We start from the raw sequence: 19,927 nt of genomic DNA, 5'->3' as shown, positions 1-19,927 counted from the left end.
GTTAAATAAAGCCTAGGCTTGGTAGGCAAGATTGCTTTTAGTCCTTGTATGACGCTCCCTGTTTTGTCTTAGAACATGTGATATGCCCAAGGAAACCATTTGGCGCTCGGCCGAAATCCAGGCCATGGACGGCATTAGGTGAGATCTGGGTGTAAGAAAAATGTATAGCTGCCTGAATCCGTCGGCGTCTTTGCGTCAGCATGAGCAGGAAAAACCGTGTCACGGCCGGTGCAAAATGTGCATCCATGCATGTCAAGCTAAAATGCGCCACTTAAAAAAGGGGGGAAATGCACCGCTTCTATTTCAGACAAGGAACATAAAACACTCGGAAGCAAGCTTCATGGATAAGGTGGTCAAGCTATATATCCAGTCCTCCAGACATGGAATATTTTAAGGGCAAAACCAAACCTTTTGCTTTTGTTATCTATCTCCTTTATGGTCAGTGGCCGCCATGCTCATACAATACGGGAGGATGTGCCCAAGAAGAAAAGTGCAGTGAAGGACATAAAGGCTCCAAGGGGTGCCCTACTCATGCTTTCCTGTGCCCTAAAGTTCCAAAGGAAGCAACTGCCTTCCCCCCCCCCCCCCCCCCCCCCCCCCCCCCCCCCTCTCTCTCTCTCTCTCTTGCACCAAGCACAATCAAATATCAGTTCCGGGAACCAAAATCTTGGCCCCAATGCACCCTTCCATTCCAACTCATCTCTATCATCTACTGTAATGCCTCCTTGATTCTAGGGAGCTGCACCACTACACAACCTCGACTTGCATTGCATGTCTACAGAGGTGAACGTACCTTTTCAAACGAGAACAATGATGTGCACCACATATGTAGGAGAATGATCCAAACCTAAGCTTGAAGCATCATATGTAATCCTGCGGATCATGGTAATTATGGAGCACTACCCTAGACGTCAAAAGATGGCCAACCGGCCAAAGATAAAAGGGAGGAACATAATTATGCACGTTGCAAGTGGAGCACGTCTTGTTTCAAAAAAAAAAAAAAGTGGAGCACGCATCCCGTACAAGGATATCCTTTGCCTGGATTCTCACAAGACTTCCAGTTCGCTTCGACCTACAGACCTTCGGTCAGTTGGTATGCTGAACTGTGCCTCTTACAGCATAAAGGTAGTACTAAGTAGCAGTAGTGGTAAAGATGAATCACCAGGAAGACTTCGCTTGCCTATCCCAAGATAGTTGAACAAGACAACACCCAAGTGTGTCAGTCAGAACTGGCTGTTGATGTCCCAGAGGTGTACGTTCTACTACTACTTAACAGCAAAACGCAAAATGGCACGCAAATAATTCCACGGCTTGAGGGCCACTGCAACGCACAGATCATTATTGTTCAGAGCCACACACTGTAACTCAACAGAAGTGTGAGCACAAAGAAAACCCTCGAGCACCATGCAGCTTGGGAGGCTAATCCAACTGGTCAAATTATACATGGCATAACATCTCAATAAATTCAGTTTTATTGCCAAAGCAGGTATATGTGTCAATGGTTACTGTTCAAAACAACCAAGAACACTTCAGGCGATCAGAATTATTTTGCACTCCTTGTCCTTGCCCATCTTTACACGGCTTGAATACTGGATGCCTGGTTAATGCTTAGGCTTATAAAGAGATTGCCAACCACTGCTATCATTTCAAATCTAACATAGTGTGGGAAATATAGTCTGCCAATGCTATTAACTAACTTGCTTGATGCCTGACTCAAGGTATGAGATCACAAGGTCCGCTGTGTTACTTCCTGAAGCTATGACATTTCCAACAGCCAACCCATCCTTGTTATTTCCTACAAGACATCAAAGTTAAAGTTATAAGTTAACATCTAAGTGTCACTTGGTGGGATTACTATTTCTGGTTTGCTTGCTCTACAAATTTCTGACAACACTGTTTTTAGATGTTATACATGCATTCTTTTGTTAGAACTTCATTTCCAGCAGACCAAGGAGCACCATAAATTTTCATAAGTAACAAAAGTACGGTGGCTTTATTGACTTGCCTGCATAGAAGAACCCTGGAAGATCACTTTCCATCTTTCCTATAGCTTCCAGTGCCGAATCATAATCATGGCCATACAAAGGAAAAGCATTTCTCCAATGTATATGTCTGAGTAACATAAGAAATGCTAATAAATTACATGAGCATGAGACAGTGAAACAAATTGTGCACATTCTGAAATTCCCTAGAAGACGGCAAACCACAACACAAGCACAGGAAGGGAAAGCATATAGGCCGATATGCTTGAATACTTACTTCACAAAAGTTGGCTGCCCCACTACCCCCAATAGCTTTGTAAGGTCAGATGTCACGAATTGTTTCAAGATAGCCCTGGAGAAGTACAAAATTGGAATAATGTGCATAAGAAAAGAAGCATAATACAAGATCAAAAGGTTTTTACGTTGGAGCTCCAGCGAGATCTCTATTGTGGCTTCCCCCAATGAATGTTGTAAACAAGTACTGGTCATTAGGAGCTCGATCTGGGAACATCATAGAGGAGAAGAGAGTTCCTATACAAAAAACAGTCACGCACGTATTAATGAGGCTATGTTCTAGGAAAAAAAGATGTATGAAGCAATATAAAATCAGAATAAACAAATCACGAGTACACGAAAACTGGTAAAACAAGATTGTTTTGTGTACCGAACTGAGTGCAATGGTACTTCTGTAAATTGAAAACGGTTCAAGTATAAAGCTGAGGAACCTACCAAGCGTTTTCAAACCATGTTTTTGTTGTTCCTTAAAGGGTATCAAGACCCCAAATCCTTCCAGGGGTCTTTTGACGTCTTCCTTCTTAAATGCTGTTACCATGAGGGACAATGGCAGATAATCCACCTACAAATTAATTATGGATTAAGATGAGATTCTGCTACACATGTAAAGTTATAAGAAGCCCGTGTATTTTATGACACGACACCAGTCACACATCTTTACAAAAAAGAATAAAAGAACGAAATCAGTCCACATCTCATAGGTCATAAATGTAATGCTGTGCAATTACTCATAGGCTCTAACAACACTTAGTACGGTGTTGTGATTTGATCTCCAAGTGCATATGTATCAAGAAAAATATAAAATAATAGCGACAGTGGTACTGGTACAATAGAGCATCTTAACAGTGGAAATGTGATTCCATTAATCATATAAATTCAGGAAGCAAGGAATCCTTTGATGATGGAGAAGCAATATAACTACCTTCACTTCAATTATGTATTCATGTCAGTAAAACAGAGCAGAGTATGTCTAGCCTATATTCTTAATTACCAATATATCTCCAAAATATGTGTCACTCATTTTGTCCAGAAAAAGGAGCTACTTAAAGTGCTAGCAAAAGCACTTAATACTGAAATAGACCATATCACTGATCTACTACTGTTTTCATAGAGTTACTTTTTCATGCATTAATAAATACAGTTAGTCTGGCCGCCTCTGAAATAGACCATATCACTGAACTACTGATATTTTCATAGGTCCATTCGTGACAAGGTACGGGAATGAATCATCTATATGCAAATGTAGAAGCAACAACAAAGCCTTTCAGTCCCAAACAAGTTGGGTAGGCTAGAGTTGAAACCCATAAGATATCAAAACCAATTCATGGTTCTGGCACGTGGATACCTAACTTCCATGCACTCGTCCATGGAAAAAAAAAAACCAGCAATATGGCTCTTGTAGTGATAGACCTGAAAAAAATGAAACTGGTGAAGGGATTGAGACAAATTTCCCCTAGCACCAATTTCTTTACAAGAGCAACCATTTCAATTATTGCATTTGTTAATCTAAAATGGTGATCCTAACCTGACCTTAGGAAGAAAGTCTAGCACAAAGGGAGCTCCACCTTTTGTGAACCTCATCCTCTGGACATTGGACAGTGGAGCCTGCAGAGGGAAAATGCAAGAGGTACATAATTTCGTTTTGTGCCCTACGTTCAATAGTTATAATAGCCAGTCATGCGCTAGTGCAGAAATATAAAGTATATTTTATAGATTGGCAGAAAGCAAATTGACCAGATTGTGTATCAAATGAACTTTGAAAATAATGCAGATGAGTGATTCTTACTGTCATTATAACAGCATCAAAGGACTGGTTCTTTGCAAGCTCCTTACTACTAGCATCTTTTGAATCCACAAAAATTGACCACCCATCTGATGCAGAGAGTTCATCGCAGTTACACGCCAATGACAAAACTTGTGTTCCAAGCTTCACATTACTATCTCCAACTTCCTTGTGAAGTGCATCTACTAGTGTCTGAAAAGCATTCCACAACATATGACTTCTCAAAAACAGACGTTAATATTAAGTTTTATGCACCAACCAGTAGAATCAAAAGTCTGAACTGATGGACGGAAAAGGTTGGACAAACCACATATACTACAACACCCCCTCTCACGCGTAGCTCGATAAAGCCTAAACGTGGACAGAAGGGGGGCAAGCAATATGTCCATTTAAATAGCAAAATCTGAGACTTGAATCCAAGGCCTCTTGGCTTTGATACCATATTAAGTTTCATGTACCAACGAGAAGAACAAAAAGTCCAAACTGATGGAGAAGGTTGGGCAATCCACATATACGTCAACACCCCCTCTAGTGTGTGGCTCGATAAGGCCTAAACTGGCCATGAATGTTGTGTGATTCCACCATGCAACTATTTTGTGATGTTAGTCCTTTTATATCGTAGCTGCCTTTGACTTATTTCTCATCTTGCAATATTGTTTCTCAACAACTACGTAGCTAAACATATTCATACACTTGGTCATATATTTGGGCTTTTGTTTGGCATAGCTTTAACTAATATCCGCAAGCTAATAAACTTGTGCCAAGGCAATACAGAAATCAGCAGCGATCATGAGAGGGTGTAAATGGATCGCTAAGCTGTACAATGGATATAAACATGGCAATATTCCTGGCTTGTGAAACTTAAAATAGTGATAATGGTTCATCAAGTGAACATGCATCCTTGAATGGCACAAAAAATAACCATTCCTTCAGTGACCAAGTAAATGCAGCTCTTCCAAATGGGGCAGATGGAGTTTTTCCTTTTTTAGGGAACACAGATGGAGTTAATAGGGCACATACGCGGGTTTTATTTTTATGTTGTTGACACTAACAAAGGAAATGACATGTGACACCGTTGAAGGAATACCTGCATACCACCATGAAATGAAAATGAGGCCCGCTTGCTCCTTCCTTTTCCTGACGAAGCGCCTCCTTTCTTTGATGAATCACCTTTAGCTGTTAGTTTTGACAAGATGGCACCAACGATGAGAGAACCATACCTGAGAGCATTGAAGGAGTATGAATCACCATAACTGGGAATAAAATATTCTTGCTAGCCAAATTTACGACAACGACATGCTTTGGTGTAAATGACAAGTTGAAACCGCAAAAATAGTGAGTCCCATTTAAAAAAACTAGTACAAAATTTATTATCATGATAGCAAACATTTTTCTGAATAATGATGTTCTAGCCCTTTATATTTATAATAATTTATGTCGGCAATTTGTATAGGCATGGATTGATGTTCAAAAAGATGCATATCATCGGGCTAATTAGAAAATATTTCACTCGAAATGAAAATTACAATATGGTTTCGGGAAGATGCATATTATTGGGCTAATTAGGAAATATTGTCTTAAATGAAACTTACAATATGATTTTTTTTGTTCTAGAAGATGCATATTATCAGGATAATTAGGAAATATTTCTCTCAAACAAGTCAGTTCTGTTGCATAGCCAATTAGTCCAACTCCATCGGTAAAAGGAGAAAATAAAGTAATATTTGGAGAAAGGCAGAATATCAAGTAAAGAGGAAAACACAAGGAGATAGATAGTGCACACATAAGCAGTATTAAAGGGTGAACATTCCGTCAATGCCCAATTCAAGGAAGTCCAACAGGGAAAAAGAAAGGCAGTTCAGTAACAAGCTAACAGCAGGACCCAGGAAGGCAAGAAAGCAATGCAAGAAACAAGGATATCTCAAAATGTCATTAAAAAGACATCTTCACTTGTAGAATTTTTACGTAGCTTAAAATGATATAATGCTCTACAGCATTATGTAATAAATGTGAATACATGCTGTAACATAAAAAAATGCATGGGAGATAGCAAAAGCAAAAACATGGACAAGACAACAAATGAAAATGTAGAAGTGAGAATAGATCACTGCAAGCAAATAAAAAAATGTACAAACTTACTTCTTTTCTAAATTCCATAACCCTGGAAATGCATGACGAATCTGCAAAAAACAGTTGTTACTCAAAGCCAACACAGTTAATTAACAAGATGATATGGTCTGGAATAATAATTATTACATTATCAACATTAAACAAGGATCACATGGAAAAGCTCATATGCTGTTTGTGCACATAATACGGTAGTAACTTACAGATAATGACTCAGGATCTCCTGCACTTGTTCCAGCTACAAATGGATCAATAAGATAGTCGACAACCTGTAATCAACATGGAAATTCTTAGCCATGGCTGGTTACAATATGAGCTGCAGAGCTTTTAACTGTATATGATTCAATTATTGATGATCTGTAAGGAAAGAACTCACCTCTCTCCCAAAATGGCGTTCAAAAAAACTCCCAACGCTGTAAAAAACAGGGACGTTCAATTATCTCCTTTAAACAAATAATACATACTACAAACAGGCATGGTGCACTATATATGCCTTTCCCCTACATAAGACCGGAAGCAGATGAGGCTTAAGTAACACTAGCGTACTAGACAGACTCTAGAATCCTAAAAACTTCATACGGGAGGTAACCATTTATTATCTTGTTAGCATTTGGCATATAGACCAATGCAAAACACCAAGTGTGAAGGTTCACCTCTCGCGCAAATGCTCGTCAGACACTTTTTTGGAGTTCCTTGTGCTAGATTTTTCATAGAGAAATGGTTCCAGAAATAACTTGAACTGCAAGGGTAAGAAAGAATTCAGAGCAGAATCAAATTTGAAAGAAAGAGATCTGGAGAATCTACAAATTGTCAATTAGTTACTGAAACCAGCTAATTCAGGTCATGGTAGTGGGCACTAACACTAGCAATCGATAAAATGTTTGTATTTGTTATGCATTCCAATCTATCAGTGGCACTGGCAATAAATAACTCATTTAGAAGGGGTTAGTGTGCCATGTAACATGTACTGTAGGCTGAAGTAGTTAGTACTAGATAGCAGGATATACCTTTGATTTCGTAGAAAGAAGAGTGCTTTTCATTAGCGCAATGGGATCTGAAGGGATCTTATGGAACAAAAAGGAGGGGACTCAAGGGTGAGCTACAATAAGGAAAATGGAAAAGGAGATGCATGATTACATGGAAAACCTATTTACCAGTGCTGGCGCTCCATCCTTAACAGTATAACGCTTGTGCTGGGAGTTAGGCTGGAACAGACATTGAACTTATAAGGTAATTCATTGGTGGGAACAATTTACAGACAACAATACAGAATGCAAAGAATAACGAATTATTCGAAGATAGCATTGGCACATACATACTGCAGTCTGTCCTCAAGACCAAGATCGTCGATTAGCCTACTAGCCTCCAATGCACTTTCTGTCTGCAGGTAACAGAATCAAGTTATGTCATCAGCTAATCTTCTAGGTTCCATTTCAGTTTTGAATTCTATAATAAGGAGAGGAGTGCATGCCCCATCAAGAGAGACCAACAGCACACACACAAACACATGCTTATATTCTAGTAGCAAGCAATTGCGACAACGAGCACTAAACCATAATGTACACAGGTCGCTCAATTCGCTCCAGCATTCGCCGCAATTTGTGGCATACAGAGGCAGCGATGCACAACGCCACAAGTTAGTTAACAAACAGAAATGGGCTCACCATGGTGTTGGCTCCTTCGTCCCAGAGGAATCCGCCGTCGGAGTTGGTCCGTATCTTCCCTCCCGCGCGGTCCTCCGCCTCGAACACGGTGACCCGCACGCCGCTCTTCCTCAGCCTGTACGCCGCCACGAGCCCACTGCACAGACCCATCATTCCGTCAAACACCTGACGTGCGCGAGCGCAAAACCACCCGAGAATTCGGCGCGAAATCTTGTGGCCTCACCTGACGCCGGCGCCGACGACGGCGACCGACCTGGCGCGGGGGTCGTCGGAGGCGGCCATGGCGAGCACGGGGCGGCGCCCGCGCGCGGAGGCGGAGCGACGGGGGCGGCACGAGGAGGCGAAGCGGGTGGGAGCGCAGGACGACGAGGAGGAGGGAGCGGTGGCGGAAGTGAGCATTTGATTCGGGGTTTGGATGGGGAGAGGAGCCGCTCGTCGCCTTTCTCCGTCGCTGTCGCCGATCGGCGCCGCGGAGTAGTAGGTAGCAGGGGTGGGTAGACTAGTCAGTGGGTCGAAACCGGAGGCGGCGCCCTGGTTATGCCACGACGCCTGCTCTGCGTCGGCGTCATCGCCTTCGCAATCGCTATGCCATCGGGTGTTCCGGGAGCACCAAGAGCAACTCCAACGCCGCGACCTAAACGATCCGTGCGATTTGTCTGTTTTTCGTCCGGACGGTTCGACGAACATGTACGTCCGCTTTTTCAAATGAATCGGCTTGAGCGCCCAATAAAAAACGGACCCAAATATGCGCATGAAGAAAAAAAAATGAATCACACGTGGCACAGATAACAAAAATTAAAAACTTAATTTACAATAACCGGCCGGTCAACCGCCGGCCAAAGTCCACTTACACTTAATTAAACATTCATAAAAACAAAAACAAAAGTTCCCGCCAGCACGCAGTCCTAGACGTCGGCCTTGCCCTTGCCGTCGTCATCGTCGCTGATGAGGTCGATGAAGACGGGAGGCGGGACCGGCCCAACCGAAGGCGGCTTGATACGTCGCCAGGGCTGCCTCCTCCAGCGTCTGCTGCGGCGGAGGCAATGCGGCGACGCGGGCGCGCTCCTCCTCTTCCTCCCGCTCCCTCTACATGCGCTACTCCGTGTACGCGCGCTCCTCCACCAGCCTGCGCTGTCGCCAATGCTCGAGGCACATGGCCTCCTGCGCCGGCGTGGCACCAAGCCAAATGCGCGCGGGGGGAGGGGGGCTGACGAACTCCAGCACCTGGCGGGTACCTCTCGGCCGGCTCGGGCGCAAGCATCGTCAGGGTTAGCCGCGGTGGCGCCGGCATCGACGGCACCACGCAGTCCACTGCTGCGGAGAGGGCCATGGCGACCGCCATCTCCGCCTGGTACACGGCCTCCTCCGCTCCTGCTGCTTCGGCCTTCCGCCGCTCCTCCTCGATGGAGGTGGCGGAGGCCTCCGCCATCGCCGCCTGGTAGGCCGCCTCGGCTTCCACCTCCTCTGGCTGGACAACGAGGGGAGGTGGGGGGTTGACGTGGTGGCGGCGCACGCCCCACCACATTTGCTCCTCGTGTTCGAGGGCAAACCAGACCTCCCAATTGGGAGAGTCTGGCGGCGTACTCGGGCATGCGGCGCTGCGCCGGTGTGAGCTGCGCTCGCCGCCTGCGCACCTCCTCGTCGTGCGCCCGCTGTGACCGTGGCGCCGGGATCCGCTGCGGATCAAGGTGCCAGTGGTGTGGCAGCGTGACGTCCGGGTACGACAGCGGCTGCCTGAACTCCCAGTGCCACCGCGCTTGGTGCACCGGGGTGTGCAGACGCTGCCGACCTACTGAGCGGGCAGGCGCCGACGGCGGCGGAGGAGGAGCACGGGAGGATGAGGCGTCGGGGGTGCCTTTGCCCTTGCCGCTGCCGAAGAGGCCCATGGCTAGGGTTTGGCTTGTCGCCGGCAAGGAAGCAGGAAGGTGGTGGTGGGGGGCCAGATGTGGACGAAAGTGGATGAGCCCCCCCCCCCTCCCCGCACGCGTGGGTTAAAAAACGACGCTTGCACTGGCTGACTAGTGGGCCCAGTGTCGATGGCCGTCATAAATTAGACGGCGAGCGGTAGTTGGGTGGCCGTCAAGTGGGACCGCGACGGATAACGAGGAAACGCGCGGCGCGTCCGCGCCAGCGCATTTGCTGCCAAAATTTAGGCTGCAAATGCGTCGGCACGGACGCGTTTTGGATTTGGGTCGGCTCGTTGGGCCTTTACTTTTGTCCACGTCAACCCAAACGATCGCAGGCAGATGATTTGGATCAGTGGGTTGGAGTTGCTCTAAATTATTTTACTCGGACGGGAGAAGAAGCTCTTCTCTTCTCCCAGTCGCAGTTGAACGTCCGTACGATTTCGCTAGTTGTATTTTACACATGGAGAGCACACACATTTTTGGTGAATGTGACGATACAGTACCACCACACATTCTACAGGGTTACAGTTTACACTTGTCGCCGCCGCCGCCTGGCGTCGTCCACTTCTTGATGAGGCAGGTGATGACCCTGGCCAGCCGCTTGGACTTGGACCTGCTCAGCCGCGCCGGCGGCTTCTTGCCCTCGCTGCCCTGCTCGGACGCCGTCTTCCCCGCGGCCTCCTCCTGCTGTTGCTGCTGCTGCTCCTCCTCCTCCTGTTCCTGCTGCGCGGCGGCCTGGCTGGCCACCTCGAGCAGCTCCACCCGTGGCTGCTGCTGCTCCAGCTCGCGCTGCCGCTGCTCCCGGAACAGCCGGAGCAGCCTCTGCGCCTTGTCCTTGGCCTTGCCCGTGCCGTTCGCCGTTAGGGACACCAGCGCCGGGATCACGCCCTCCTGCAGCACCGTCTGGCTGCACCCCTCGTCGCCGTTGCAGATCATCCACAGGCACGACACCGCCTTCTCCTGCTCCGCCGCCTCGCCGTTGTCCAGGATGAACACGATGTCGCCCACGATGGCCTGGTTCGCCGCGATCTCCTTCTTCCCGGGCCAGCTCAGCGCCAGGTTGATCAGCAAGGTCAGGGCCTGGTCCGTCCACGGCGACGACGGCGCCAGGACGGTGTGGATGCTGTGGACCACGCCCGACGAGAGGAGCGCCGGGATGTTGGGCGCGTGCAGGGACAGGTTGTACAGCGTCAGGAGCGCGTCCAGCCGGCACGTGTCGCTCCGGTACCCTTCTTGCAGGCACCTGATCAGGACAGGGATGACTTCGCTCGAGCCGATGATGGCCTGCGCCTCCTCCAGGCAAGACAGGTTGAGGTACATCGCAACCGCAGCCTCGCAGGTCTCCGGTTTCTGCATCATCTGCTCCATCAGAGGGATAACTCCAGCTGAGAGCAGCTGCCGCTTGTTCCTACAAGGCAGACATAGAGCTGAAATGATCAGGCCAAAGAACTGAGCTAAGATCATCTGATCTACCTATGCTTGCTGCAAAGAGCCTTTTCTCTGACACTGTGATTTGAGGGAGAAAAAAAACAGAAATGAATTATCTATATGTGATATTTACCTGTTATTGCTGACAGCAAGATTGAAAAGAGCCATTGTTCCGACCTCCTGAGATTGCACGTCTTCTCTGCTGAGAGCCATCTTCAGGAAGCAGGTGAGTGGCTCAGTAATACCATTAGCACCCACATAGTCCCTGAGCTCATCATCACCCTTCAACTGGAACCTGACCTGCTCGACCACCTCACGCTGCTCATCGATGCACTCACTGCCCTTGCTTAGGACACGCAGCCAGCGTTCACATCTCTCGGGTGCAGCCTCCACAGGGTTATTCTGAAAAGAGCACTTCTCCACAGAGACCTCCTCTTCTTCTTCGCATGTCTCAGATGTCGCCTCCCTGGAATTATGGCTAGAGCACTTCTCCAAAGCAACGTCGGTGTTCAACTTGCCGTCTTTTGCATCTTTTGCGCCTGCGTCTTCGAACAAAATCGTGCTAACACCATTCGTCACCACGCATTTGCTATTCTTTAGAGATGTTATCCTCAAATATTTGAGCTTTGGAGATTCTGGAGGGGCGGAGGGAACTGGAACCCCATTTTGTTCACACCAGGATGTTATCAGACCCTTGATGCAGTAATTAGGTGTCACGGAAAGCTGGGGTAACTCTTTCCGAGTTTTGGGGCAGGTTGTATTCCCACTGTTAAACCATTTCTCGATGCAAGCCCGCTCGTAGGTCTGACCAGATGCGATAACAACAGGGTCATACATGAGCTGCAGAGAGATTGGACACCTTAGTTCCTCAGGTGGCAATGGCATGCTCCCTGATAGCCCTTTAATCTGCTTGAAATTGATGGAGCCAGACCTAGGCAGGAGCTTCTCGAGAGAAAGGAGATTTCCTTGGAGATCACTTGAGCTGGATATTGAAGTGAAGGAGCACGAAGGACTTGAGGACTGGGAGTTGATGGAATCCATTGTTTCGCTCCTGAAATGACTTGAATATTTCCTCATAAGATGCAGCAGATAGGATGCTATTGATTCTTTCTTCGTGTCTTCTTCTGCCTGGGCTCTTTCAAGAAGCCTTCTAATTGCTCTTCTCTCAGTAAGAGCTGCAGCAGATGATGTAATGCCAGCTCTCAAAATAGTTTGCCGAAAGAATTCAAGTTCATTGTCATCAAGGAATCCATTGGATTTCTTCTCATTCTGAATTATCTGTTTCACTTGATCACCAACTTGCTTTTCAGCCTGATCCAAAGCAAAAACTGAATTCTCCAGCTCATTTGCAATCTCTGGGATCTGAAAATTTTCCAACAACAAATAATTATCGAAGGGTTTCGCCAAAAATATATCATCTGAAGAATAGGCATGCAAAAAAAAAATTGAGAAAACAATTAGCGACTACATCAAGGTAGTGAAGAAGAATCGATGCTATGATATAAAAAACTACAACTCCCTGCTTATGGTGAATCCGTCCATGATGAAACATTATATTCTGTAGTAGAAATTCTAGAAATACGTTTGTACATGACCAGTGAAAACCTGAGAATTAATTGCTTCTGGAAGTGTTTCTTCCAACTGGTGAAGACTTTCTAAAAGAGCGCATCTTCCTTTCTCAAATTTTGTAAGAACACATTCTGCTGTTAGGGCCTGCAATACAATAACCATGTTAAATACAGAACATTGCATTGCTGTAAAAGGAAACAGAAATATGAGAAAATTTGTTCTCTAACATCAGGCACATCCAGCAAGTTTGATGAGCGAGATTGTCCAACTAGCATTAACAATTTTATAATGTAGCAGTGCAGTAAAAGAACAGTTCGTGTATACATAGTCTGATAAGCTTTTACTTCCCAAACATGGAGAGCAAGCATATTCATACAAATGAAAATTATTTACCAAGTAAAGCTTGCTACACTCTGAGCAATACTGAAGTAGATTCTTGGCTTTATCAACAGCTATGCGCAAGGAGCTCAACGCCAGAAGTCCAGAATTACTTCCAGGTTTTGTACTCTCAAGGGCAGGGATGGCAATTGAAACTTCATGAACTACAGTGTAAAGTTTCTTACATAGTTCACCATGTAGCTGCACAAATAATCAAATAGCAATCCAAATGAATCTACAATGTTAATATGCCATATTATTGCATAAGCAAAGTACTTCCAACGACAGAGTCAAAGACAGGAAATTTTAGAAAAAAACAGCAGCGTTTATCACAGTTTTCTAACTTACTGTTTGGTGACATCAGAGTGTTCTCACAGAAGAGTCTTATCATATATTCCCTCCGTTCACAAATATAAGATGTTTTAACATTTTTATGAATTGGATGTATAGACACGTTGTAGTGTGCTTGTTTTCCCATTTCAGTCTGTATGTAATCCATATTGAAATATCCAAAAGATCTTATATTTGTGAACAGAGGGAGTACAATACAAACTGGTGGTGGTATTTACTGGATGCAATTTTATTTTCTAGCACAAGAATGCTTATATACATAACTACATAATCATCACAAGGCACATAGGAAGTGGAGTCAATGATCAGAAGCGTGTTCAATGCCTTCCTATATCTAAAGACAGTCCACAGATAACAGCAAGATTACAATCTCATTACCATTGCTCAATTAATAGCTTTTGGTGGAATTAGGGGATCAGCCGGATTACCTTCCAATTGCCAGCAACAACAAAGTCCGCGTCAACCTCAACCCTCTCCATGGCGTCCTTTTAGTCAAATTTCATCTGCAAAGAGAGCAATGGATTGAACATGATATTGCTCATAATCCCCAGCACAAATATGTGATAGGTAACTGGCAAAAGTTTCTTTAATGTTTACAAATTGATTGCATTGGTATATATACAAGAAACGGCTCAAATCTCTCACCATGAGTCAGTATAACTAACTTAAATGCAAAATAAATATCAAGTTCTATTTAAATAAATACAAAACAAAGATGCCTATAGCTTACATAAATGGCATTGATCACATAACCTGAAAGAAAAACATGTCATCAATTAAGTATGCAGTATGTAACCTTAACAACATAAAAAATAGCACCAGAAAAAGAAGGTGGCAAAAGTTCTATGGCCTTCTGATTCACCCACAATTAGCACAAGATTAGAAAATAATAAATCAAACCAATTTAACAAAAGAAGAAGAAAAAGGATGCCTAATCCCCGCAGTTATGCAATCGAAATTGCAAGATGGAAACTCCGGCAACCTTGTTGGTACGGATTCCATTAAGACAAGGTGCTTTTGTGTCTAAAAACGGATTTTTGCCAGTTCGGCCAGCTAAAAATGGAGCAATGACAGCATATTTCATGGACCGAAGAGCTAAACTTGGCTGCGAGTTGTTTGTGTTCAAATACGCAGAGAAAGCTAGATTCTGAATTGTAACATGCAAACTCCATATATTTCTACAAAATAGCATAAGTGCATCTACCACTGATTTCGACAGCCTAAAGACATTACGTGTAGTTTTTAGCAAATGAGCCAACACGTCTGGTTTTGGTATGGCAGGGGCAGGCAGGATGCTCTGTATTGTCAGCATATATTCAACCACATTGAAGAAATAAGGTGGTAAAATATAGTAGAATTGAAGCTACACGAATTCCATCTCCATAGTATCACCACGAAGCTTGGCGCTCTAATCCATGAGGAACCCAACGCATGCACAAGCTGCAAAGTCAGCAGCGTTGCTCCTCCTCCAATCCCCATCGTCGTGTAATTCGAGAACTGGAGAAAGGAGAGAAACGAAACCGTCCATACCTGACGGAGACAGGGGGAAGAAGGAGCCGAGCCTTAAATTTCCCCATTGCAGGGCAACTTCATCAACTGCTCTGCCTTCAGGGTCTCCCCGCAACCCACCCACCCTTGTTCCAGAGGCGCTTAACCTGGCGCGAGACGGAGAGGTGGGAGGAGGACGGGGAGAAGAGAAAATGGCCGTGGCGTTGAACCGCGAATAGCACGGGTGCGCCCCCGCGGGGACGGTGGAGGCTGCCGTCCTCGCTGGGCCCCGGAAAGCTCGTGCGCCGGAGGATAAATTTAGGGCCTCCGCCCCCATTCCCGCTCGCGGAGCTAACCGACGGCGTTCGGATTTGGTTGGCGAGAAAAAGGCTGCGCCATTTGCGCATGCCAGCGGCGGGTTGCGGCCGCAGCCTGCGGGGGCTACAGCTTAGAGCAACTTCAATGGGACGACCCATTGAAGTCCGCCCGCGTCCGTTCGAGTCTGTGCGGACAAAAATGGCGGCCCAACGAGTCGACCCAAACTCAAATCGTGTCTGTTCGGCGTCCGCGCCGACCCATTTCCGGCCCAAAATTGCGCCTGGAATGCGTCGGCGCGGACGCGAAGCGGACGCGCCGCGCGTCTCCTCGCCGTCCGCCGCGTCCCCACCTGACGGCCGTCCAACTACGACGGTCAACATAATTTATGACGACCGCCCACCTTGGGCCCACGCATCACCGACGGCGGTCGTTCTTTTTTAAGCCGGGCGTGCGGCGGGGCCGTCCTCATCCACTACCACTCGCCCCCGTCCCCATCTGGCCACCCCTGCCCCCACGCCGGCGACAACCCTAGCCACCGCCAGCATGGGCTTCTTCTCCGGCATCGGCAGCAGCCGCAAGGGCAAGGCCCCCGCCCGCCATTCCCCCTCCCTCCCCGACCTCCCCGCGCCGGCACGTGATACGTCTCCACCGTATCTATAATTTTTAATTGTTACATGCTACTATATTATCTGTTTTGGATGTTTATGGACTTTATTAAACACTTTTATATTATTTTTGGGACTAACCTATTAACCGGAGGCCCAGCCCAAATTGTTGTTTTCTTGCCTATTTCAGTGTTTCAAAGAAAGGAATATCAAACGGAGTCCAAACGGAATGAAACCTTCGGGAGCATGATTTTTGGAACGAACGTGATCCAGGAGACTTGGAGTTGAAGTCAAGGAAGCTTCGAGGTGGCCACGAGGCAGGGAGGCGCGCCTGCCCCCTGGGCGCGCCCCCACCCTCGTGGGCCCCTCGTGGCTCCCCTGACCGACTTCTTTCGCCTATATATATCCATATACCCTAAAAATATCGGGGAACAGAATAGATCGGGAGTTCCACCGCCGCAAGCCTTTGTAGCCACCAAAAACCAATCGGGGCTCTGTTCCGGCACCCTGCCGGAGGGGGGAACCCTCACCGGTGGCCATCTTCATCATCCCGGCGCTCTCCATGACGAGGAGGGAGTAGTTCACCCTCGGGGCTGAGGGTATGTACCAGTAGCTATGTGTTTGATCTCTCTCTCTCTCGTGTTCTTGAGGTGATACGATCTTGATGTATCGCGAGCTTTGCTATTATAGTTGGATCTTATGATGTTTCTCCCCATCTACTCTCTTGTAATGGATTGAGTTTTTCCTTTGAAGTTATCTTATCGGATTGAGTCTTTAAGGATTTGAGAACACTTGATGTATGTCTTGCCGTGCTTATCTGTGGTGACAATGGGATATCACGTGATCCACTTGATGTATGTTTTGGTGATCAACTTGCGGGTTCCGCCCATGAACCTATGCATAGGGGTTGGCACACATTTTCGTCTTGACTCTCCAGTAGAAACTTTGGGGCACTCTTTGAAGTTCTTTGTGTTGGTTGAATAGATGAATCTGAGATTGTGTGATGCATATCGTATAATCATACCCACGGACACTTGAGGTGACATTAGGGTTTTGGTTGATTTGTGTCTTAAGGTGTTATTCTAGTACGAACTCTATGATAGATCGAACGGAAAGAATAGTTTCGTGTTATTTTACTACGGACTCTTGAATAGATCGATCAGAAAGAATAACTTTGAGGTGGTTTCGTACCCTACCATAATCTCTTGGTTTGTTCTCCGCTATTAGTGACTTTGGAGTGACTCTTTGTTGCATGTTGAGGGATTGTTATATAATCCAATTATGTTATTATTGTTGAGAGAACTTGCACTAGTGAAAGTATGAACCTTAGGCCTTGTTTCAACTCATTGCAATATCGTTTGTGCTCACTTTTATCGCTTGCTACCTTGCAGTTTTTATATTTTTAGATTACAAAAACCTATATCTACCATCCATATTGCACTTGTATCACCATCTCTTCGCCGAACTAGTGCACCTATACAATTTACCATTGTATTGGGTGTGTTGGTGACACAAGAGACTCTTTGTTATTTGGTTGCAGGGTTGTTTGAGAGAGACCATCTTCATCCTACGCCTCCCACGGATTGATAAACCTTAGGTCATCCACTTGAGGGAAATTTGCTACTGTCCTACAAACCTCTGCACTTGGAGGCCCAACAACGTCTACAAGGAGAAGGTTGTGTAGTAGACATCAAGCTCTTTTCTGGCGCCGTTGCCGGGGAGGTGAGTACTTGAAGGTATATCTTTAGATCTTGCAATCGAATCTTTTTGTTTCTTGTTTTTATGACTAGTTTCGTCTATAAAAGAAAACTACAAAAAAATGGAATTGAGTTTGCCTCATACGCTTCATCTTTTTAATGTCTTTCGTGAAAATGATGGGAAGGAAAATTGTGCTCATGTACTAGAAGAAGAATGCATTAGAATGTTTGGCACTAAATCTTTGAATGATGAGCATGATTGCAATGTTGTTAGTATGAATTCTTTGAATACCCATGATGCTAATGATATGCAAAGCCACAAGCTTGGGTATACTATGTTTGATGAAGATGATATGTTTAGTCCCCCAAGTTTTGATGAGCAAATTTATTATGATAAAAGCATGCCTCCTATTTATGATGATTACTGTGATGACACGTATGCTATAAAGAATAAAGATAACCATGAAAATTGTCATCATGATTTTAATTTTCAATTGGATTATGCTTCACATGATAGCTATTTTGTTGAGTTTTCTCCCACTACTATTCATGAGAAGAATTTTGCTTATGTGGAGAGTAATAAAATTTTCTATGCTTGTGCATCATGAGAAAAATGCTTTATGTGCTGGTTATATGGTTGAATTCATTCATGATGCTACTGAAAATTATTATGAGAGAGGATCATATGCTTCTACATATTGCAATAATATCAAGTTTCCTCTCTATATGTTGAAAATCTTGAAGATTTGCTTGTTTTACCTTCCTATGCTAGTTGTTTCATGTTCCCATAAATTGTTTGCTCACAAAATTCCTATGCATAGGAAGTGGGTTAGACTTAAATTTGCTAGTCATATTCTTCATGATGCTCTCTTTATGTTTTAATTCTTATCTTTTATGTGAGCATCATTGAAATCATCATGCCTAGCTAGGGGCGTTAAACGTTAGCGCTTGTTGGGAGACAACCCAAATTTATTTTTGTTTCTTGCTTTTTGGTTCTGTTTAGTAATAAATTTTTGATCTAGCCTCTGGTTAGATGTAGTTTTATGTTTTAATTAGTGTTTGTGCCAAGTAAGACCTATAGGATCTTCTTGGATGATAGTTATTTGATCTTGCTGAAAATTCCAGAAACTTTTTGTTCATGAAAATAATTGTTTAAAATCACCAGAACGTGATAAAATACTGATTCCAATTGCAGCAGATCAATAATCAAATTATATAGGTCGTCCTATTTTGGTAGAATTTTTGGAATTTCAGAAGTATACGCTTGATACAGTTTACTACAGACTGTTCTGTTTTTGACAGATTCTGTTTTTAGTGTGTTGTTTGCTTATTTTGATGAGTCTATGGCTAGTAAAAGAGTTTATAAACCATAGAGAATTTGGAATACAGTAAGTTTAACACCAATATAAATAAAGAATGAGTTCATTACAGTACCATGAAGTGGTGTTTTGTTTTTTCTTTCGCTAACGGAGCTCACGAGATTTTCTGTTAAGTTTTGTGTTGTGAAGTTTTCAAGTTTTGGGTAAAGATTCGATGGACTATGGAATAAGGAGTGGCGAGAGCCTAAGCTTGGGGATGCCCAAGGCACCCCAAGGTAATATTCAAGGACAACAAAAAGCCAAAGCTCGGGGATGCCCCGGAAGGCATCCCCTCTTTCGTCCTCATCCATCGGTAACTTTACTTGGAGCTATATTTTTATTCACCACATGATATGTGTTTTGCTTGGAGCGTCATTTTATTTTTCTTTGTTTTGCTTGCTGTTTGAATAAAATTCCAAGATCTGAAATTCTTAAATGTTAGAGAGTCTTCACATAGTTGCATAATTATTCAACTACTCATTGATCTTCACTTATATCTTTCAGAGTAGTTTGTCGTTTGCTCTAGTGCTTCACTTATATCTTTTAGAGCCCGGCGGTGGTTTTATTTTGAAGAAATAGATGAACTCTCATGCTTCACTTATATTATTTTGAGAGTCCTAAACAGCATGGTAATTTGCTTTGGTTATGAATTTAGTCCTAATATGATAGGCATCCAAGAGGGATATAATAAAAACTTTCATATAAAGTGCATTGAATACTATGAGAAGTTTGATTCCTTATGATTGTTTTGAGATATGAAGATGGTGATATTAGAGTCATGCTAGTTGAGTAGTTATGAATTTGAGAGATACTTGTGTTAAATTTTGTGATTCCCGTAGCATGCACGTATGGTGAACCGTTATGTGATGAAGTCGGAGCATGATTTATTTATTGATTGTCTTCCTTATGAGTGGCGGTCGGGGACGAGCGATGGTCCTACCAATCTATCCCCCTAGGAGCATGCGTGTAGTACTTCAT

General features: G+C 44.7%; 2 protein-coding genes across 2 annotated transcripts; both read right to left on the bottom strand.

Moving 5' to 3' along the window:
* Window positions 1-1,454: 1,454 nt before the first annotated feature.
* Window positions 1,455-8,507, bottom strand: LOC123053728 (protoporphyrinogen oxidase, mitochondrial). Its single transcript, XM_044477262.1, has 17 exons — window positions 8,074-8,507; window positions 7,851-7,986; window positions 7,502-7,567; window positions 7,341-7,391; window positions 7,194-7,250; window positions 6,840-6,925; window positions 6,563-6,599; window positions 6,390-6,455; window positions 6,199-6,239; window positions 5,147-5,279; window positions 4,063-4,251; window positions 3,807-3,881; window positions 2,712-2,838; window positions 2,405-2,513; window positions 2,260-2,334; window positions 2,006-2,112; window positions 1,455-1,795 (listed from the first exon to the last, which is right to left on the bottom strand). The coding sequence occupies exons 1-17, from the start codon at window positions 8,247-8,249 to the stop codon at window positions 1,689-1,691; spliced, it is 1,638 nt and encodes a 545-aa protein (XP_044333197.1). The 5' UTR covers window positions 8,250-8,507; the 3' UTR covers window positions 1,455-1,688.
* A 1,584-nt stretch (window positions 8,508-10,091) lies between these two features.
* LOC123053727 (U-box domain-containing protein 7) lies at window positions 10,092-15,426 on the bottom strand. Its single transcript, XM_044477261.1, has 6 exons — window positions 15,014-15,426; window positions 13,912-13,986; window positions 13,148-13,333; window positions 12,791-12,898; window positions 11,319-12,547; window positions 10,092-11,165 (listed from the first exon to the last, which is right to left on the bottom strand). The coding sequence occupies exons 2-6, from the start codon at window positions 13,960-13,962 to the stop codon at window positions 10,280-10,282; spliced, it is 2,460 nt and encodes an 819-aa protein (XP_044333196.1). The 5' UTR covers window positions 13,963-13,986; window positions 15,014-15,426; the 3' UTR covers window positions 10,092-10,279.
* Window positions 15,427-19,927: the final 4,501 nt, after the last annotated feature.

The sequence above is a fragment of the Triticum aestivum genome, chromosome 2D (assembly GCF_018294505.1).
Source record: "Triticum aestivum cultivar Chinese Spring chromosome 2D, IWGSC CS RefSeq v2.1, whole genome shotgun sequence".
NCBI classification, from domain to species: Eukaryota; Viridiplantae; Streptophyta; class Magnoliopsida; order Poales; family Poaceae; genus Triticum; species Triticum aestivum.
The sequence above is the reverse complement of the archived record's forward strand: the minus strand, read 5'-3'. Positions and strand labels throughout refer to the sequence as shown.

Excerpts from the sequence above, each read along its gene's own strand:
- LOC123053728 (XM_044477262.1), bottom strand. The coding sequence starts at position 8,249 with ATGCTCACTTCCGCCACCGCTCCCTCCTCCTCGTCGTCCTGCGCTCCC. Across the intron at positions 3,882-4,062 it reads TTGATGCTGTTATAATGACA|GCTCCACTGTCCAATGTCCA; the intron begins GTAAGAATCACT and ends TTCCCTCTGCAG. Across the intron at positions 2,514-2,711 it reads ACATGGTTTGAAAACGCTTG|GAACTCTCTTCTCCTCTATG; the intron begins GTAGGTTCCTCA and ends TTTTTTGTATAG.
- LOC123053727 (XM_044477261.1), bottom strand. The coding sequence starts at position 13,962 with ATGGAGAGGGTTGAGGTTGACGCGGACTTTGTTGTTGCTGGCAATTGG. Across the intron at positions 12,899-13,147 it reads AGTGTAGCAAGCTTTACTTG|GCCCTAACAGCAGAATGTGT; the intron begins GTAAATAATTTT and ends ATTGTATTGCAG. Across the intron at positions 12,548-12,790 it reads CAGAAGCAATTAATTCTCAG|ATCCCAGAGATTGCAAATGA; the intron begins GTTTTCACTGGT and ends GAAAATTTTCAG.